Raw genomic sequence first — 23,109 nt, forward strand, 5'->3', positions numbered from 1 at the left:
AAACATCTCTGGTGGCCCCTTAGAGCTGGCCAGTCCAGCTCTGGCGACACCCAGGGTAATGCTGACAGAGGAGCTCAGCGACAACTGTGACAGAAGCAGATAATCAGTAATCATAATGGGCAACTAGTCCCTGGATACAGAAGCCACATAGCATAATCTCTTGGGGATTTCTGGAAGCCACTGGATCATGGACAATATCCATGAAACAGCCTTACTGTGACAATTAAGGACTATGGGTGCTTTGTTTTGGTCTAAAAGATAAATATTTTGACTGTAACTGGGGTTTTGTTCCTCTATTTCCAATTTCTACTAATAGAACAGCAATCTGAGTCAAGTCTGAGCCCCGCCCTCTATTCATCACATACCTAAAAGCCACAGGATAATGCTCTCTGCAGAGTCAACAGAGTAGACTTCATAGCTACGGGAATCTATAACAGGATTCTCTTGAGATTCTTGTTTCCCACTGAATAAGGCTGAAAAAAGATGACATATGCATGCCTCTTGCCGTAGCAAACAGACGCTTAGTAAACAGGCAGCCACCACCATCATAATTCAAAGACATCTGGATATGAGACCTTTAGAAATCCCTTTTGCTGGTCCCCCCAACCCTGACATATACAGGTCTGGTAATAATAGCAAAAGTATATAGAAATTTCAAGGTGCCTCAAAGTCCTAGCCCTAGCCTCACTCGATATTTTACTACACTTACAATTTTCACTTCCATTCCCAGTCCTGTGTTCTATATTAATGATGGAAATATTTGAATAACATGTTTTCTAACTAGTGGTAGCTGATAATTAGACTGTGATTAATGTCAGCTTTTGAGCTGACACAACCCTTCCTGCTTGAGCTATGTCCATCACGAGAAGGTAGCTTCTAAAAATTTCAATTAGAAATAGGTGGCTAGAGAGGGAACTACAAAAATTACTTAAGTCAGGAGCCAGTCACAAAAAAATCCAGTATTGATGAGGGTTTAAGAACTGGAGCAGGAGCACTGTTGATGGACTATAAATTAGTACATACACTCTATAAAACTGTTTGGCAGTACCTACTGAGGCTGAACCAATGCCTATCCTATGACCCAACAATCCTACTGCAGGCACGCACCCAAGAGAAATGAAGACATCCATCCACTTAGCAACTTGAACATGAGCATGCAGAGCAGCAGGATTCATAACTGCCAAACTCCGAACACTACCCAAATGTCCAATAGTGGAACACAGTGCTCTTTGTGCATACAATGGAATACTATACAGCAATGACCTACAATTATACACAATAATATGGAGGACTCACACAATATCATAAGCGAAAGAAGCCAGACACAAGAGGATACACTGCATGGTTCCACTTAAATATAAGGTAGAAAACAGGTAAAAACTGATCTACGCTGTTAGAAGTCAGAATAGTGGTAACCCTAAGAAGGGACAGGAACTGGAAAACAGCATAAGATGGACTTTCTGGGGGTGTTAGTAATATTTTGTCTCATTTTGAGTGCTGATTATACACATGTGTTCAGCTTGTGAAAATTCATTCAGTTGCACACTCAATGTGCACTTTTCAATATGCATGTTACACTTCGATAAGAAGTTAAATAAATTCAGTAGAGCCGATTTCCTGTAACGTCCTTAAAGTGCCACCTAGTGGCACAAGTTAAATGTAAACAAGAGGGAAGTTTCATCTCTAGCGACTTATAAATATACGGTCCCATTTCTAAGAGCACATTCTGGGACCCGGCTGCAACAGCGCCCTAGACTGAAAACAAACGGATCAAGAGTTCCTGTGTGCCACACAGAAGCCCTGATAGAAGGATTCCGCAGCAAAGGAAGCTGTCTACTACAGAGCACACCAGCACCAACAAGCTGATCAAACACATCACCTCCCAAGCCCACCTGCCATCAGCCACCATGGGGCTGTTTAACACAGACATCAGGGAAGGCTACAGAGTAAGCCTTTTTCTTTTTCCAGAGGGAATGTTTACCAACACACCAGGAAGTGATACGTACAGAATTTGCTGAACAGAACAAGGCACTCAAAAGGAGTTGGGAAGAAAGAAATCCTTCATCCTTTTTCTCCTGGATGTGTTCCCTTCCCTCTTTGTCACCTTAAAGGCAAGGCCTTAGTCTGTTTTCTTGTGATTTTGCCTGAGAAACACAAAGCTAGGAAGGCCTGCCCACGGCAAGCTTTTGAAGCTGTCAAATGAATAAAGAATATTCGCTCAAGGTTTTGCTAGTGAAGTGTGAAAGACAGAGCATCTTGGTCAGAAAAAGAAAGCTGCAAACTATAAAGAGAGGTATCATGAGCCCTGAGTTAGGAGATGGTGGGTTAAAAGGCTGATGAGGAGGCCTACCCGTCTTTCCATGGATTCTCCTCCTTCATGTTTGCATTATTTACAGGGAAAGGCGATGAAATGGATTTGGAGCTACAGTCTGTAGTTTGCTGACCTCTGACACAGGCAGAGGCCTAGTCCATGTAAGGTTACAAAGTCGGGAAAGAATGCCATTCTACTATAAGTCGTTTAGTATGTCAGTCCATCACTCATTCTGGGCTTAGAACTGGCCACTAATTTCTGGTTATCCGGAGTCCGCTGCTCCATGTTTGCCAGCTAGCACCTGTTTCCGTTTTGCTGGGTCTGGAGTGATAATAATTCTAACAGCTACTCTGCACTGAGGCCTGACTATATGCCAGGCACCATTCTAAGTGCTTTATGGATACTAACTCATTTAATCATTATAACAACCCTATGAAAGTAGACACTACCATTAACCCCACTTTATACGTGATGAAACTGAGACACAGAGGGAATAAATAACTTGGCCAAAGATACACACAACCAGCAAGAGGAAGAGATAAAATTTGAACCCCGAACTCATGTTCTTAACTATTCCGTCCAGATGCCTCCCTGGGTCCGACTTCTAGCTGTCCTCCATTATCCTTTCCCATGAACACCACAGCACATTTGGACACCCTTCCCGTCCTGCCCCACTTCCATACTTGCTCCTTCCCTTACACACAGGAGTACTTCTTGGTTTTTGTCACTGTGTGGTGAGGGGGACAGAGAAGAGAAATAAGGATTCCATTGTTTAGGAACCTAGGAATCAACCATAACTGACTCCCAGGGCAAAGACGGAGGTAGCTGGTCAGTTATCGGAAACACGGCATCCAGATACTGCTCAGCATCCTAGACAACACAGCATGAGAAAATGGATTCAAGTAAGATACGTATGCACACCCAGGAACACTATCCAATGGATGGTGTTAGGCAGGAGCATACCACAACCTATGTGCCATAGTTCTTGGCAAAGTATGGACCAGCTGTAAGCGTACGCCATCAACGGGATGAACTTATGGCAACTTCCAGAGGAATGATGCCAGCAAAGTCAACTTTACACAATAATACCATGAACATAGTACAGTAAGAGGGGGAAACTAGGAAAGGACACAAGTTACTAGTAGTGGAATAAAGCTAATTCATTAAGAGGTTTCATAACATAAAGTGTATCCCTGCTAAAGACCACTGTCAACAACTGAGTTAACAACTCAACTGTGAACTCAACTGTTAAGAAGAAAGAGGTTAAGGGGCAGCTGGCTGGCCCAGTCAGAAGAGCGTGCAACTCTCGATTTCAGGATTGTTGAGTTCAAGCTCATGCTGGGTGCAGAAATTACCAAAAGAAACTAATTCTGGGACATGGTTGGATCGCATAGGATAATAGAAGGAATTGGCACTCTGAGGCTAGATGGCCAGGATTAGAATCGTGGCATTAATTCTTACTTGCTGTGGGTGACCTTGAGGAAATTCCTGAAGTTGTCTGTGCCTTGGTTTACTTACCTGCAAAATGAGAATAATAATAGAACCTACTGCATATGGTGGTTATGAAGATAAAGCGGTATTCATTAAGCACTTAAAAGACCATCTGACATATAAGCACTATAACTATTTATTATGCAAAATTTCTGCCTTTTTGTTTCCTTTTTGCTACACCAAATATGGTCCACTGACCAAAGTGTGAAGGCTATTCTTAGCCAAGATAAATGTAAGTCTGTACTGAGAAAAGCACTTCAGGGGGTGCCTGGGTGGTTCAGTGGGTTAAGCGTCTGCCTTCAGCTTGGGTCATGATCTCGGGGTCCTGGGATCGAGCCCCCCCACATGGGGTTCTCTGCTTGGTGGGGAGCCTGCTTCCCCCTCTCTCTCTGCCTGCCTCTCTGTCTCTCTCTTTGTCAAATAAATAAATAAATTCTTTGAAAACAAAAAGGGAAAGCACTTCAGCATTTTTGCTTAATGTGTGGAAATACTTCATAGTTAGAAAATTATTGGTGGGCACAAAGACTGGGAAATTCTTGCTAACTTTCACTTAGGAAATCTATAGTTAATTTTTGTGCTGTGCAATGAGTGATTCCTCTCTCTCTCTAAATGTTTATCATTAAATTTCTAGCACCTCCTCAGAAACCCTTCCCAGTTCTCCTCTTTACAAGAGCTAGCTAGTTCTGTCACTCATTAGCTGAGAGGCTCCAAGGAACTCACTTTCACTTTCCGAACCTCAACTTGACCTGCTGTAAAATAATATGCAAAGACAGATGTGAGAGCATGAGCATAAAAAGTGTTAAAATTTAAAAAGATTCAGACACACTCAGAAGCAAGCTCAACATCCCTGCAGGGCCAAATCACAAAGTGGTTGGCCGGGCTGAGAGTTCAAAAGCAGGCAGAGAGGCAGCTGAGAGCACATACACTGCAGAGTAACACGTATTTAAATGCCCCAGATGAGGCAGGGGACCTGAAGCCACAGGCTAAATGTGGTACTTCACTACCTGTAAAGCTGCAAAACCAGGAGGAAGCCTGGAAAGGTGCTCAGGACTGGCCACTTAGGGAAGGAAACCAAAGCAGATAGAGCACGGCAGCCGGGTCTTGGGTTAAGCCACCATCTGGTGTCATCTGCACCATCTCTGACATGTGCATCAGACAGAAGGGCTGAATGTCAAGTAGAAGAACTAGCCCTATACAGGCGGCCCATGGGTGCAGGGCTACAGGGTGTTCTTGGCAGACAGAGCATGAACAGGACAGGGAGGAGCTCCAAGAACTGAGAATAAAATTTAAACTCCAATTCAAAATAAGACTGTTAAACAAATTTCCAGAAGCATGAAGAAAAAACTCAATACTAACAAGAACACCAGAGAGAAATAGAGAGAGAGAGAGAGAGAGAGAGAGAGAGAGAGAAAAGATGAGTTTACTTCTGACAAAAAGGAAAATTGAAATTGACTTCAAAATAATTAAGTTTAAATCCTCTCCCAGTTGAAAGTAGAAAATGTATTCTTTAATAAAAAAGAGACAAGTATGAAACAGAAATTGGGAAAAGTGAAACAAGAACAAATTGATAGAAACAAGAATGGACTATAAAACCTGGAATCATACACAGCTACACAAAAGAATGATTAATTTGGAAGACGAAGGTTTCATCAGGGCTGGGAGAGATCACAACATAAAAAGATTGAAAGAGCCATCACTAGAAATAAAAGGTGTATTGACAGACACAGAAACATAGCTAATTGGACTTTGAAAACAGAGTAAGTAGAGAATCAAAACCTGCAGAGATATGACTAAGAATGTTCCAAATTAGAAGACATGGTTTTCCAGATGGAAAACGCACACCAAGCATCATCTGGAGTAAATAACTTTAAATCTATGCTTAGACACATCGCAATGAAATTAAAATAGAACATCAAAAATAACATTTTAAAAGCTACCCTAAAGAAAAAATAGTCGATCCAAAGGAACCAAAAAGAGAATTCTCAGCAACAACAATAAACACCGGAAGACAAGGAGGTAATACATTCACAATGCCAAAGGGAAATAACCTTTTATCTGGAATTCTGCAAAGTTTCCATTTAGGAGAAAGGGCAGTAAGAGTTTACTATCCAGAGAACATGGATGAAAAAAAACTAGTAGATGGAAAAAAAAAGAAAAAGAGAAAAATCCCTACATGATAGATTTCAGTAAACAGTGTATTTGAACCTTGTAATTGCCATAGTTATGCTAACTATATGATTATGCAATCTGACATATAAGTTCTGAGAGCATGGTGTCTAAAAGTAGCTTCCTAAGAGTCAATTTATTCTGATGTAGCTTTGAGTGACTTTTTAAAATTCTAACTGTCCTATCAGAGAGCACTTTCCCCCTTTTTCCTAAACATTAATTGGAAAAGGAACTCTTTTAAAGGAAAAACTACATAATCTTTCCACCAAAAAGAGCTATCTAAACTACTACCAATTATTTAGCAGTTTACTTCCAAATGCCTGACAGCAGACACTTGACATTTTGGACTGAAATATTTGGAGACCTTTGCGGAGATCCCAAATCACATACATACCATTCATATAATCTCCCCGAAAGAGAGAATGTACTTATAACAAACAAGTTATAACATAGGTAAGTTATAAATGAATTAAGTGGCCCCTTGAGACCCCTAAAAAGAGTTAGTGGAAATTCACAGAGGAGTTAAAAACCTCAAAAGTCCCCTGGGGGGAGCGCCTGGGTGGCTCAGTGGGTTAAAGCCTCTGCCTTTGGCTCAGGTCATGATCCCGGGGTGCTGGGATCAAGCCTCGCATCGGGCTCTCTGCTTCATGGAGAGCCTGCTTCCTCCTCTCTCTCTCTGCCTACTTGTGATCTGTATGTCAAGTAAATAAATAAATAAAATCTTTAAAAAAAAAAAAAAGTCCACTGGGAAGGAAACACAGGCCAGTAACACTGAGAAAAGAATTCAAAATCTGACCACAGCAAAGGGGCCAATCACTGTGCTCCACAGACGTTCCAGATTACCCTGAGAAGGCAGAACTCCTTACTGTCAAAGGTCTACTCAATATTTTTATGTGGTACAATCAGGAAACATTTCTGTATTCAGCTGTTATCCTTCTTTTCCACTACTTTCCATATCACCATTTTAATAGATGTCTGATACCCTATTAGGCAGATAGACAATACCCTTAACCAGGGGTACCTTCTTGGACATCTGCCTGTATTGATTTTATTTTTATTAATGTTACTAAAATAATATGTCATCATAAAACTTTCCTTTCTTTTCAACAGTTCTTTGGACACATTCCATGGCATTTGCTGATAGCTGGCCAAACTACTCATGCTCTTTGAAATAGCAGGGAGTCATCCTTAAACTTCCCTCCACTATTACAATGCCAGTATTTCCTCACTATATCTGTCTTCTCCCTGAACTTACCACTACAGCACTTTTCTCTGTCTTTTTAATTTCTCATTCAATGCCAACTGTTTGAGAACAGCTTTCAAGTTCCTTTAATAAATCCTTATGTGAGAGGACTCAGAACTCTCAAGATTCAATCAGCAGAGGCTGGTCTAAACCATGCCTGTCTTCATGTTACACAAACCTGGAGCTCGGAGGAGCAACGTGAGTCATCTATGAGCCAATCCTACACCTAGGGAACGCACAGGAAAAAGTACTGCCAAAACCAACACAGGGGGAAAAATCATATACAAAATAGACTTATTCTACTGCAATATCCGACCTGATAAATGCAAAACAACATCATCTACAGGGAGAGAGAAATTTATCAGAATCTGATTTTAGTTTAAAATAAAGCCTTTATTTTTAATCAGAGGATACAAAAACCAATTTTTAGTTTCAATGATTTTGCTATTGTTTTCCTACTCACTGTATCATTTATCTCAACTCTACATCATTACTTTCCTTCTGCTGCTTTTGGGTTTAGCTTGCTCTTCTAATTTCTCATGGTATAATGTTTGCTTATTGATTTTGGATCCTTTTTCTTTTAAATATAAGTGCTTATAGGTATAAATTTCCCCCAGAGTTCTGTTAGTACTGTTATCCCTGTATCTCAAATATTTTGGTATGTTTTCCCTTTCATTCATCTCAAGGCACTTTCTAATTTCATTTGTAATTTCTTCTTTGACCCACTAGTTTTTTAAGAGTATGCTGCCTAATTTCCACGTGTTAGTGAATCTTCCCGCGTTACATCCATTATGGATTTGTAGTGTCATTCCAGTGTGGTCACTTTGTTGAATTCCAATCTTTTTAAATTTATTGAGACTTGTTTTGTGGCCTAACATGTGGTCTGTCCTGGGGGAATGTCCCATGTGCACAAGAGAAGACTAGAGTGTTCTACAGATGTCACACAGGTCTAGGGGATTTAGAATGTTCTATTCATTCACATCTTCTATTTCCTTACTGCTCTCCTGTCCGGTTGTTCGATCCATTACTAAAAGTGAGTTATCGTAGAATCTGTCTGCTACTTCAATTCTATTGGTTTTTACTTCATACATCATGGGGCTCTGTTGATAGGTGTGTATATATTTATAAATTTTTACCATCTTAATGGAATAACCCTTTTATCAATATATAATGCCTTTCTTTGTGTTGTAACAACTTTTGTCTTTAAGTCTATTTAGTCTGATGTGACTAAAGCTACCCGGGCTCTCTTTTGGTTACTATTTGTGTAAAATATCTTTTTCCATGCTTCCATTTTCAACCTATTTTTAACATTGGATCAAAATGGAGTCTCTTGTAGACAAGCATATAGTTGGATTATTTTTAAAATCCATCTGTTTCTGCCAATTAATTGAAGATATTTATCCATTTAAAGTAATTACGTATAAGGAAAGATCTACTTCTGCCATTTGCTCTTCGTCTTCTATGTCTTATACTTACTTGTTCAGTTCCTCAGTCCTCCCATCACTTCTCTTTTTTTGATTAACTGATTTTTTTCTAGTACCACTTTTGTTACCTTCTCATTTTCATATTCTTTATACTTTTTAGGGTTTTTTTCTTAGTAGTTACCCTAAGGATTGGTTAACATCTTAACTTTATAACAATCAATTTTGAATTAATACCAACTTAGTGTCAAGAGTATTCAAAAACCCTACTCCTTTATAGCCCTGCCACCCTTTATATTATTATTGTATTATTATTGTCACAAATTATATCCTCACATATATGTGCTCATTAATATAGATTTGTGATTATAAGTATTTTCCTTTTAGGTCATATAGAAAAGAGAAGAGTCACAAATCAACACTACTGGCTTTGAGATTGACCAACGTGGCTACCTTCACCATTCTTCATTTCGTGTTATGGCTTCAAGCTACTGCCTAGTGCCCCTTCATTTAGTATTTGTTATGGGGCAGGTCTACCAGTGACAAACTCCTTGAGTATTTGCTTACTGGGAAATGTCTGTCTCCAGTGATACTGTCTGTCGGGGTATAAAGTGTCTCCCCAGGCCACCTGTTGCCACCAGATCAGGGTTAGGACATTCCTTTGGTCTCTGCTAAAACCACATTTGCCAGCTAGGAAAGTGCCACCCCAGTCTGTCTTCTGCCACCAGGTGAGGGACAAGAGACCAACTCCCAGACTGCCCTCTGATGACACCAGAGGGAGAGACTTCGGTAGTATTTGGATGGGGTAGTACGGGTATCGTCAAAAAGGTTTATGTCTAGCTTGTCTACCCTTTTCCCAGTCCTCTGGCTAGAGAGTAGACTTTTCTCAAGGGCTTTTTTTTTTTTTTTTTCTGTATCTGTTGGTAGTTCTAGGTTGCAGGTTCCTCCAGCACTCAGTCCAGGATATATGCGAGATTTTTTTTTTTTTTTTTAAAGAACTCAGGGAATTCACTGCCATGCCATTACTCAAGTCCTAAGGACTTAGCCAATCCACTTTCCTATTTACATCTTTCAGAGTCCTCTTTCTGTGTATTACATCCAGGGCTTTTGGTTGTACTTAGCAGTGGGGGAAGCAGGGAGAAATTAGTCTAAATCATCTTGTCCTCAATTATGTTTTATGATGTTTCAACTATATTTGCAAGATAATTTTTCTTGGACAGAGGAATACAACACAGAATCAGAGACCTTAAGGTAGTAGGAGGATCTATCTAATCTTCACATTTTATAGAAGAAGCAGTAGGTCTGTGAGACTAATCCCCTTACTTCCCACAAAGCTACAGAGTAGTAGAGCTAAGAACAAGAGCACAGACACATTCATATCGTGCTCTGCAGCTTTCAGCAGTATGTTCTTTCATCATCACTGTTGAAGACAGATCCTGGGCCTAGATCTTCTTTCCTTAATTACAGAAATACTCATTAACATACTGTTATTTTCAGCTAATCTACAGCATGCACTGTAAGACAGAACAGGGTAACACTTTGGAAGAAAGCGAAGGTGGCATCCTAGGTGATAGGTTTGTAAATTCTCTTCAGAATAATTAAAAAGTTTCAAATACAGAGAAAAATACCTTTTGACATATACTAAACTTACATACTGACAAATGGAAATTAGGATATTGTACACAGCTTTGAAAGTTCAAAAATATGCCTTATCTATACAGCCAATATATATAATATTAAGGTGATTCGATGACTAATGTACATGAGATCATTTGCATATATTATAGAAAAAGATCTCATGATATCTGATGTATGCCCACTGAGTTTTAATTTGATCAAGAGAAAAGCCAAGAAATGTAAAAAGTGGTGACATTTCCATACTGTTTATACTTAAAGAATGTTTTCTTACAGATATTTAAAGTTGTCAGTGAGATAGTTCTTCATTTTACTCTATTAAAATGATTTAGTATGTGTTTAAAATGGATTGGGTATGCATGTTAAACTTTAATCAAATTTACATTTTAAAAATCTATTAAACCTGTGAGAAACTTACACAATCACCAGTAATGCCCCCCACACACACAAAGACCAAGAGAAAAAGAACAAGTATGTATGAGCTCTAAAACTCTTAATGTCTTCCAGGAGAATTTATGATTTGGTATCGCCAACTATACATTAACTTACAGAAACAATACCTGAAATGACAGGACATTAATTTATAAGAACGTTTTCTAGGAAAGCATAGTGTCAAGTATTTTATAAGTAGTTCAGGACCTACAAACTGCCATTTGAGTTGAAGTGAGCCTGTCATTCCTTCCAAACGACAAGAGGGTAGGATCTTATTTAAAAAGCCGTGTCTAAGAAATTTGGCTTTGAAATGAACAGCAAGCCCAGGATATTCCTACTGGGTTCAGTAGTGCCTGAGGAACCTCATTCTAGCCAGATGACAAAGTTAGATGAAAGACTCACTGTGTTGCTGAAACGAGTAGTACTTTATATGTTAATTTTTTTAAAAGGAAATTTAAAAATTAAAAATGTTAATTTAAAAATTTTTAATTTAAAAAAGGATTAATTTTTTTAAAAAGGAAAGAAAGACTTGCTGCATGGACTATGATTTCCTCTCAAGGTCATCTTGGTTCCTGGCTCATCCTTCAAAATAGTACATACAGGACCTGAGGTACACAGTGGCTAGTCCTTCCAGGAAGACCATCCCATCAAGGCCTCTAACCCTGCTGGAGTCAGCCATGCCAGGAAGACCGAGACTCCCAAGACCATCCAGCAGGATCAGCGTTCTTGTCCCCACAGCATATGGGTACGTCCCCTCACCTGACTTAATGCCTCCCACCCTCACCAACTCAACAAAGACTTCTACTGCGCACTTAACGAACTCAGGGCATGGGGCGCCTGGGTGGCTCAGTCGTTAAGTGCCTGCCTTCGGCTGAGGTCATGATCCCAGGATCCTGGGATCAAGCACTGCACTGGGCTCCCTGCTCAGTGGGGAGCCTGCTTCTCTCTCTTCCTCTACCCCTCCCCCTGCTTGTGTTCTGTCTTTCCTCTCTCCTTCTCAAATAAATAAAATCTTAAAAAGAGAGAGAGAACCTGTACCCCTGGGGATAAAAACATGTTTATAAAAAATTAAAAAAAAGAGAGAGAGAGAGAACTCAGCATACCATTAATCCCATAATCCCATAATGCCAGAAAATCCCATAGGTTCTCAACTTCATCTCTGAACATTCCTTCTCTTGCCTTAATTCAATGTTACTCAATCCCAGCTACACTTCAGAATCATGTGGGGAGCTTCTTAAAACTCCCAATGTCTGGACCTCCCACCACACCAAAATCTCTGGGGGTGGGACCCAGACCTCAGTAGGTTTAAAGCTCTCCCCCAGATGATTCCTGCGGGCACAATGTGAGTACCAATGAGCTAACTGACGCTCTGTGCTCTCCTGCCAGGGGCTGCTCCCCGGACAGAACTCTCCTATCAAGAGGCTCTTCCTCTCCCAAGGCTCTGGCACCACTGGGCCTCAATGGGCCTCAAGCGGGCAGGCCACTGGCTCTTCGCTGCCACATCCAAACACTAAATCTTTCTCCCCTAAAATCTGTCTTTCTAAATTTCAGACAGCTCCTTGAACACATGGGGATCTCTTGCATGCCTGTCTCCTTGTATTTGCTTTTTCTCTACGGTAATGCTCTGAACCCCTCGGCCATCTGAAAAGAAAAATTCTCTTGTTTAAAACTCATTTCACTGGTCACCTTAGCCCTTCCATGAAGCCCTCTTGGTCTAAGCTTAAAAGTAATGATCAAATGCTTCTTCCACAGTACTTTCATCCTACAGTGCTATTTTAGTACACTGCGTTGCCAGTGAGAAGCACTTGCTGTTCCAAGGTAAGCAATTAGTGGAATAAATAGGAAAATCCTGAGCACATTAGTCTACAGGGAGCCCCAATCATCAAATGTGGTGCTAATGTAAAACTGAAAAAATTATCCTTTGTACCAAAAAACTTTTTTAAATAAAGATTAGCACCCTAAGAAATTTGGCACGAGATCAATACTATTAAAGAGATTTAATTATTGGAGAACCAAACAGGCCCTTAGAGAACTGACATACAGGACGAGCACCAGCTCTGCAGATGGCATTTTCCTCAGTTTATATGCATATCAACAGTGAGCTACTAGTTTAACTCTCATGTTAACACGGCTCCATATAAAACAGTTAACTCTAACTGCTTTTTAGTCATCTGTGTTATAAATCAGTCTTTTTTAAAAAATTAATAAATAAATGTGTCACTTCTTAGGAGCTGAGCCAAAATACCATGCCCTGGTCCCTAGCCTGTCCTCAGGAAAACAGGGAACACAAACCATTTGATTCTTTATATATTCACTTGGTCCCTCTTGATTTTCCCTATAGTATGAAAAATAAAAAGATCTGCTTCTTTGAATTTATTCCTTTTCCTAACTCCAGGGCCCCATTTGTATAATTTACTCCAGATGTCCATATCATACTAGTGCTTAGTATTAAGGGCCAGCTAAACTGCATTTTATGCTAACACCTATACTTCATCTCTCTCACTTGATAAAAGTAGAGATATACTTCTAGCATATGTAGAAATGAGCTCTGTATACCTTTGTGAACACATATGCAAATGTACAAGTGCTTTTCTCTTACATACTTAAAACCTCGAAGGACATCACTGACTAGCCACATAGTTTTTTAAACAGTTGTTCCTTTGTAGGGAACAGAATGTCTTCTTGTTTATTATAATCTAGTCTTAAACATTTACCCATTTATCAAATTAAATAATATGAAAAATTTAAATCCAGGGGTACAGGGGTGGCTCAGTCAGTTAAGTGTCTGCCTTTGGCTCAGGTCATGATTCCCAGGATTCTGGGACTGAGACCCGCATCAGGCTCCCTGCTCAGTGGGGAGTCTGCCTTTCCCTCCATGTTTGAGCTCTCTCTCTCTCAAATAAATAAATATTTTTTTAAAGAAGGAAAATTTAAGTCCAAAGCCTTTTATCTTAATCTCGTCTCACAGCTACTGACAAATTAAAGATTTAAATTATACCAACCTTCCTTGTTTCTCCCCTAGGTACTATAGTTTAAGCCTTATTTGGGTGTATATTTTTTTTTCCAAAGTCAGATCGATTGCCTGTATATAACAAGGAACACTCAAGAAAATGTTTAACAGAGCAAAAGAAGAACTCAAAGTGCTTAAGTATGCCATAATAAAGCTTGCTGTGTGAAGTGGTAAAAATGACCTCATGAGAGAGTAAGCCAGAAGGAAAAGAAAAGCAAATTAAAAAAAACAAAAACAAAATGACAACTAGAAATCCGAAGCTAACGTGTGGTAAACTCCCTTTTTCAGTGTCAACTCTTTCAGGGAAAACTACTGGTCTAAGATACAAAAATTTAACTTGAATCCCATACATAGAGAGGAGGTAACAGATGAAAGCAGTTTGGAAATGTTCTTAGCAGTATTTTAAAGCTGGTGGAGAATAACGTTCCCTAACCACCAAGCCCTCAGGGGACTGTTAAGTCTTGTATGAAGAAAGAAAGAGGTGAATGGTCATACACACAACGAAACTGCAAGCTTTACCAAAATTGACCAGGTTTCTTTACTAGGACTTCAAATCCTTTAATGAGCCCATATGCACGGTGACTCTCCACAAGCGGGTGCTGAGGTGGCAGCCTGCGGATTTGTCTTATCACAGAACCTGGTTCATCTCTGGCAGAAGACCGCTGTATCACAAGCGGTTTGAGAACGACTAGAATACGCAGGCGCCCCGCCCACATGGTTAGGTGGGCCTCTCCCAGGGCCATCAGGAATTGGACACGGCACAAGGACTAAATACAGTCACCTACTCAGCTCCCAGGATTTCCTCTGTTGAATGTGTGTGTCCCACTTACAGTGGAGGAAAAGATAGGAAGGAAGGGAAGTGACGAAGGGGTTTCCTGCCTGCCTTTGTTACACACCTGTTTCTGTAGTCGGAAATCTCCAAAGTTAGGCCGCTGAGGTGGAGGCTTGAGCTGAGCACTCCGCTCACTGTTTACATTGTGATGGGAAATCTGGCAGATGAAGAAGCAGCCTCATTCATTAACAGTGACTTGAGAATTCCCAGCCCCCATCACATCCTTGGTCACTAAGACCCCAAGCAGGCAGGAAGGCCACCTCAAGCAGGTCGGGTGAGGACTGCTGATAGCAGCAACGCATTTCACAAGCAGGAAGTCACTCCTGTTACTTGTATAGGAGAAGATACGGAGGTTGATCACAAAAGCCCTTTCAGATGGGTCTTCATGCATTCATCCAGGTGGCTCCCAAGCCCTAGTTTAAAACCAGTAGCTAGTAGGTAACTACCTCCAGAATGCCCACAATTTTGTTGTGACAAAGCCCAGGTCTGCTGTTGGTGCCAATCAGGAGTTTGGTCTCATCTAGGTCCTCCACAGGCGGCACGTAGTGAAAGCCTCACCTGCCAGAGCAGCAGATCACTGTCTTACTGTCTACACAGACCCTTCAGCTCCAGGGATGCGGGGGGGGGCAGCGACCTTTAGGAGATGGACCTCATCTGGGAAGCTGGCTCTACCTATTTACTAGCTATGTCACTTTGGCTGACCTGTTTAACCCCTGTATGCTTCAATTTCCTCACCTGTAAGAAAATAAAGGATATTAACACCTACTTCATAGGATTTTTGTGAAGATTAAATAATGCATTGAAAGCACTTAGCACCGGGGCACCTGGGTGGCTCAATGGGTTAAAGCCTCTGCTTTCCGCTCAGGTCGTGATCCCGGGGTGCTGGGATCGAGCCCCGCATCTGGCTTTCTGCTCCACAGGGAGCCTGCTTCCTCCTCTCTCTCTCTCTGTCTACCTGCGATCTCCCTCTGTCAAATAAATAAATAAAAGCTTTAAAAAAAAAAAAAAAAAAAAAGAAAGCACTTAGCACCACGCCTGGTCTACTGCAGATGCTCAAGAAAAAGAGCTAGTAATTTAAATAAGCAGAAATTATAAACAGGGAAAAGCTTAGGGTGGAACTAAAGCTTGCCATTAGATAAACAACAGGGACTCAATAAATACTTGCTGACTGATTAATCCACAACTTTTAAAGCCAATCCTGGAGTATTAGAAAAGGGGCTCTCACTCGCTTATATGTGAGTCAGGAAGAACAGGGCTTTTCCTTGCCCTTCAAACAGAGGAAGGAAAGCAGTACTCACTGAGTCTGTACCTCAAGGTTGAATGAATGCTAAAGATGGTCTAATTCTCTAAAAGAAGGACAAGCAAATGCCCAAAATGGTTTCAGTGACTCAGCAAGTCCTAAGATGTGCCATATGGAAAAGTATGTTCTGAAGCATCTGGACCAATAAGGTAGAAACTAGGACTGTTAACAGAGAATTTCCCAACATTTTCTGCTGAAAGTTAGAGGGCCTTTAAAGACAGAAAGTCTCTTCAGCAGCGATGAATGAAAGGAAGGATCTGTAGTGCCCTTTACACACTCTGCAGTTTGCAGCTTGCTTCTCATTTCCAACTCTACAAGGAGTGTTGATGAATAAGACCATAGTAGCACATATAAATGAGGCAGAATTAATTCACAAGTGAAACAGATTTTGGTGACACATTCTCCCAAGTCCTGCTGTTTCAGCTTATTGTTCCAAAGAAAATACCAACCTAAAGATAAAGAAAGCACTGTAGGCCCAAACCACAGCATGAACACCATGGTGACAACCATTAATTATGAAGAATTAACACAGCTCCTAAAATACTGATGACAATATATACACCCAAACTGTACATACTATACAGAAAAACCATGTCCCCCATCCCCCAACTGAAGAGTCACCCATTCTTCTTTCTCTATCTGAAAGCAACATGCAACCCTTGATGGCTAAAGGGAAACCAGTATGCATTGCTTATTGAGGAAACTTTCCCTTTTCCACATGAGGTTGGGGGACTGGAGAGATAAGAAGAAATGCAGCTACTCTCTATACTCTCTGTCCAGACGTCATCTTGGGAATGTGACCGGCCAGTTCTGTGGCTACCAACCCTTGCAAAAAAAGCACAGTGGTAGGACAACTTTGCTATACCCAACAGTTCACAGAAATCAACTTCTGTTTCCTACCTGTGATGGACAAGGTCTTGGAGGGAGCGCAGGTGGTGGAGGTAACAATCCTGACTTAGTAGCTGAAAAGAAAAACACATACTGTTAAGAATTACCAAAAACACATCGGGTGCTGCACTCAGGGTGGAGTCTGCTTGAGATGGTCTCTCCCCCTCTCCCTTTTCCCCTCCTCACCTCTCACATAAATAAATATTTTTTTAAAAAAATAGAGTTACCAAGAACAAAACAAAATACCCTTTCCACTTTTTAACTAGGAATACCAATTGCCCTTAACATTTAACTAGGAATACCAATTGCAGTTAACATGTTTAGGTTATTAAAATCCATCAGAAGGCTTAATTTAAAAAAAAAAAGGAGTACATGATATTTCTAATCACTTTTTCATTTTCATCCTACCTACCCCAAATCCAATTATTTATATAGGCTGTTTTGATTAAGACAGTATAAAACAGTAAGGAAAAGACACCCTCTGATCAACCCAGCATGGGAAAGGCAGTCAATCCCTCATTATCCTGATGTTACTTGTTTAGTTTCAAATAATCTAGGCCCTTTAGTTCCTCTAATATGTCTCCCTCTCTCTTGGCCATTACACTACTCATTAGGTCAGCAAGTGGGCTACAGACACGAAGGGCGCCAGAGTGCCCACAGCCAGCTCCGCTGCCCTGTCAGCTACCGGGTCTGACGGCAGCAGGGAGGCCGGAAGAGATGGGACTAAATGATGTTGAGAGACACTTCAAAGATCTCCATTTCCTTTTTTCTCCCTGATCCTTATTAGCAGAAATAAAATCTGTTCCTACAATAATCCGGCCCCATTTAGAGGATGTTTTGAACAAAAGTCTCAGTCTAATTTTTTTTAATTTTGTGAGATACAGAGAAAATTTGAATTAAGCCAAGAATGTCTGGGTTGTAACTAAATGAAAATAAACATCTGCTAGAGTGAATCATAAATAAAGCTCATGATCACACACAAGAAGTAAGTTTATTATCACACACTGGCAAGTTAAACCATATTCATTACAAAGTCCTTAAAAAGCACACCATGCTCTATTTAACCATACCTAGTGTACTGGTGATTCTGTAACATGTGTGCTAATATTTGGACAATTTTCTGTGACTTAAAAATAAGTCATAGCAATGTGCCAAGAACATGAAAGTTTTTGCAAATCACTTTTGATCTGACCTAGCTAGATCAGACGAGCCAGAAGATGGAGTCTGGGACTTTCCACCAAGGTAACTGAAGAGTAATTTCATAGAGATTTGCATTCTGAGCCAATGCACGGATCTGGTACAACCATGTGGGCCCATCAGTGATTTCTCTCAATCTGTCTTTCATTAAAATTTATGAAACACATCAGTGGGTCAAAACTCCAGAGGTGGTGAGACCTTAACAGCCTTCGATAACAAAGCATATAGCAGCAGAAAAACAAAAGCCTCAGAAATTATCCATCTCAGGGCCATTCTGTACTCCAAAGGTCCTCAGGATTGGGCCTTTAAATTACCGGTTTCTGTAAAAACAAAATTTTTTAAAAACTACATATGCTTTTAAGGCAAAGGCCTTGCACCGGAACAAAGTGTGTTTTTAACAAAAGAGGACTTATTAACACAAAGAAGACTAAGAATTGATAAGCCATTTAATTAACCAAACTTCTGCTTCTAGCAAGAGGGAATAACAAAGATGAGATTAACCCTCCTATTTGAAACAGCCGAAAACAAACACGGTTTTTATATGAAATCACAGTTTTTAGACACGAGACCAAAATATATAAAACAACAGTTTTCAAGACACTAGGAAATTTGGCAGCAAAAGACAGTGATCCCTGAGAGACAGGAAACCAATCAATTGAGTCATATGACTCACTCTCCCTGCTTAGTGTGCTCAGATAGAGGATCTGCCTCCAGATGCATGTCTGATTCATTTCATTTTTACTATTTTTTTTTAATTTAAAAAATGCCTTATTTTTGTAAAAGATGATATGAGGGTGTTTCTGAATATACTTTTGGATAAAATCCTATCACCTATGAATATTCACAACAATTTGGTTTCTTCTTTTCGGTACCTTTATCTACTTTTGTTTTTTATCTTACTTACCTGGCTAGAAAATCTACTGTAAAGTTGACTTATAATAATCATATGGGCATTGTTATTGTCTCTTGATCTCAAAGGGAAGGCTCTCCTTATTTCAACATTAACTGTGATATTTGCTATAGGTTAGTATAGAAACCCTTTAAGGGATTATGAAAATTCCCACCTACTATTATTTTGAGATTTTTTTTAATAACCTGTTGAGGCATTTTAACCAAAGCTGCATGTCCACCCACTGAGATGATAGTATTTGCCCCTTACAATTAGTTAAAATGATAAGTTAGATCATAAATTCTTAAGTATTCAAACACCCTTGCTAACCTAGGATAATTCCAACCTGGTCAGGTTTTTATACCCACTAGATTTAGTTGGCTAATACCCTGTTTAGGATTTGCCAACTATATTCATAACTGAGACTGATAAGTGGGTTTCCTTTCACATATGATATCTGGTAGGTTTGATTCGGTTGGAGAGTGTTCCCCATCTATACTCCGGAACAGGTGGCTACCGCTCAATGTCAGGTAGAACTTGACAGCAGATGTATCTGGGCCTGGAGTTTTGCTTGAAACAAGATTTTTAATGACTTCATTTCTTTAACTATTACAGGATTATTTAGACCTTCTAATTCTTAGGTCAGTTTTGGTAAATTATATTTTTCTAGACATTTATTGTCTAAATGTCCATATTTATTGCCATAAAGACCTTCCCATGCCCTCCTCTACTCATCTTCATCTCCGCGCACATAACTCTTGTTTTCTACTGCTAATGCTGTTTGTATCATCACTGTAGTTTCCCTTCATTGAGCTTACCTGACATTTTCCCATTTTATTACTCTTTTCAAAAAGCCAGCTTTCCTGAGCCTCTGTATTGTCTGCTTGCTTTGTGTTTCATTAATGCCTGTTCATCTCCTTGTATTTTCTCTCTTTGGGCTTATCCTATTCTTTTTGTAGCTTAAATTACTTAACTGATTGCATTTCTTCTTTTCTAATGTAAGCATTTAGTGTTACAAATGGTCTTCCAGGTGTCACAGGTTTTGATATGTTCTCATTCAGTTTTAAAGTCTTCCTAGTTTCCATTACAACCTCTTTTACTATCGATATTATCTTTTGTCTGAAGTTTATCCTTTAGAACTTCCTTCATGGTTAGTCTGTTAGGACCAGCTTAGTCAGTTTGTGTGACTGAGAAGTCTTTATTTTACCCTTATTCTTCAAAGAGTAGTTCACTGGGTATAGATTCCAGATGGACAGCTATTTTCTCAGAGCACGTTAAAAATAATATTTCGCTGTCTTCTGGCTTCCATTATTGCTGGCGAGAAGTCATGTGTCTATAGAACCATTGTTTTCTCGTTAAGTAGTCTGTCTTCTCTCTGGTTGCTTTTGAAATCTCTTTGCACTTTTCTGCAGTACCGAACTTGACACTGAGTCTGCCTATTTCTTCATCCTCTTTTTCTTTCATAACCTACTGAGCTTCACTAGAGTTTCTGAATCATGTGGCATCCTGTTCATCCTGGGAAATTCTAAGTGATTCTCCAAATATTGTCTTTCTGCCATTTTCTGTTACCTCTCCTTCTGGGGTTCTTTGTCTCAACCGTGTTGGGTTCCGGATAATTTTCTAAGATCTACTGTTACATTAACCAATTCCCTCATCAACTGTGCTTAATGTCCTGTTAATCCAGTCCTCAAGTTTATTTTAATGACTGTTGCCTTTCTAGTTCTATTTGATCTGTTTTCAAAACTTTTTTCATTTTTATAATTTCTTGGCTACATACTTATTTTTTCTGTCTCCTTTTCTTTCAATTTATCAAACATATTTATGTAATAATCTGTGTCTGATAATCCTACAATCTAAGGGCTTCGTATTTACTACCCTTTTGTTGCTCCTGCTAGCTCTGTCTCCTTGTGTTCCATTTCCTAGAGTGCTTGGTGACCTCTGACTCCAAATGCACATCCCTTGGAACTTCACCTGTAGGAACTGGGCCCTGTGTGCAAAGTGGGTTCCTCCTCTACTGTCCGCCAGAAACTCAAAGGTGCTTATCAACCTGGGATCACTTGAAACTAAAAGCTTGGCTTGATACGTATAGGATTCCCAGTCTCTGCTGTCCTGAATTTTATTACATGTCCTATAGCAAGACTTTTGAGTCTAGATACTAGTTTGAATATTTGTAACTAAACTCACTCTTACCTCATTAACATAATAGTGAAAAGAACTTTTTAAATTTTCTCTGGGAAAATAGATGAGTGGCTGATAGCTAAATGAGCAGTAGAGAAAACAGACAATAACCAAGGTGTACCAAAGAAACCCCTCAGTTCTCAAGAACTGAGGACATCAAACTCCTCTGGAAGTAAGGATGAAGAAAGCAATAAGAAGTAAAGAAAATGAACTAATCGTGAATCCTATTTCCTACCCTTTAAAAGGGCATACCTTGACCATACCCTTGAAGGTCAGGTTCCAGCTACACCTCATGCAGGTTTGGGCTTCAGGAACCCTGCTCTTGTGGTCCCCTCTGCCTGCAGTGTCCATGCCCTAACCCTACTCCACCTGGATAACTCAGAATATAGTAAGTGTCCAATAAATATCTCTTTGAACTAACATAAGAACTACAGGACCATGATCCATCCCCGTTGGAAAAAAAAATTAACTGAAGCCTTTTAGGAGCAGTTGGATCCTAAGATTTTTTTCTCACATTCTCATCATGTTTCCCACTCCAGCAAAAGGCTAGAAGTATCCTTCTTCTCCAGGGAGGACACCAGGCCCAGATGAAGGCAGGGGGCCATATTGAAAACAGGGGGATCTAGTATATGTATACATTCTGGATGGTGAGACTGCCATCCCTCTTCCTCTCTGCTCCCAGACTTTTGTATCCAGAGGTTAAAAGAAGTGCTCCAGGGAAATGGACCAGCCAAGAAGGAAGATATAGATAACAACATCAAGACATCTCCAACAAGATGACCAAATCAGATCATTCCACTACGAAACCCACAGATGGCAAGTCCTATCCATTTATCCATATATTCCAATCAGTTTTTTATGCCCTTTCTTAAACAGAAACAGATGATGAAGTATTATAAGATATCTACATAAAAATCTCTAAAATAGTACAATAGGGGAAAAAAGGTTAATCTCAAAGATACAGATTAGACCCTAATAGGGGAAAATTCTTCAATGTATATTAGCATCATCATAATGATCATTCTGTTTATATTCTAGAACTACTTAAACATTTACTATGTATCAAGCATTGTGAGGTACTGTGAAAATATCAGTGAAAAAAAAACAACAGGAAAAAAAAGCTCTACCCTCACGAAGCTTTATTTTATTTACTAAGAAGATCGCTAATGGGATGGGAATAAGGAGTGAAATTTCTCAAAGTTATCAGGGAAATCCTCAGTAAGAGATAAGAGATGTTATTTGCAAAGATGAAATACTCAAGATGTTGCTGAAAAAAAGAAGAATAGTAAAATAATTAAAAAGAGAATCTGAAAATTAAAAACATGATATCAGAGGAGTACCTGGGTGGCTCAGTGGGTTAAGCCACTGTCTTTGGCTCAAGGCATGGTTTCAGGGTCCTGGGATTGAGCCCCACCACACATTGGGCTCTCTGCTCAGCAGGAAGCCCGCTTCCCCCTCTCTCTGCCTGCCTCTCTGCCTACTTGTGATCTCTGTCTCTATCAAATAAATAAATAAATCTTTTTTTAAAAAACATGATAGTAGAAAGGAAAAGCTTAATAGAAAGATTCAAAGATAATCTAAGGAGATCTTTTTTTTATGGATTTATTTACTTATCTAGGAGGGAGGGGAGGAGAGAGAAAGAGAGAGAGGGCATGCACATGTGAGTACAGAGGGGAGAAGCAGAGGGAGAAGGAGAGTGTGAGTCCCAAGCAGATGCCACACTGAGCATAGAGCCCAACATGGGGCTCAATCCCACGACCCTGAGACTATGACCTGAGCCAAACCAAGAGTGTGCCACCCAGGCACCCAACCTAAGGAGATCTTTTTAAAAAGCAGGATAATATCCAAATAAAATTCCACAAAAAGAGAGAACATTGCAGGGAAAAAAATCACATAGTCTAAGAAAACTACCCAGAAATGAAGACTAGGGCTTTCTAAACTAGAAGAGCCCACTGAGTACCCAGAACAATGGAAGAAAACAGACCCATGGAAAAGCGCATATGAAATTTCAAAATACAGGAGTTAGAAGATTCTACAAATGTCCAGCAGGGGATGGAAGAGGAGGGCAGGCCACATCCAAAGGATCAAGAGTCCAGAAAGTTTTAAACTTTTAATA

General features: G+C 39.9%; 1 protein-coding gene across 4 annotated transcripts in view; it reads right to left on the reverse strand.

The window, feature by feature from the left end:
* The window catches only part of REPS2 (RALBP1 associated Eps domain containing 2), a 166,983-nt gene that overhangs the window by 51,072 nt on the left and 92,802 nt on the right, over positions 1-23,109 (reverse strand). For all 4 annotated transcript variants that reach the window (XM_059384641.1, XM_059384640.1, XM_059384642.1 and 1 more), the window contains one exon: positions 16,742-16,803. In XM_059384641.1, coding sequence (XP_059240624.1) covers positions 16,742-16,803 — 62 coding nt within the window. The remainder of the gene's footprint in view (positions 1-16,741; positions 16,804-23,109) is intronic.

The sequence above is a fragment of the Mustela nigripes genome, chromosome X (assembly GCF_022355385.1).
Source record: "Mustela nigripes isolate SB6536 chromosome X, MUSNIG.SB6536, whole genome shotgun sequence".
In the NCBI taxonomy this organism is placed as follows: Eukaryota; Metazoa; Chordata; class Mammalia; order Carnivora; family Mustelidae; genus Mustela; species Mustela nigripes.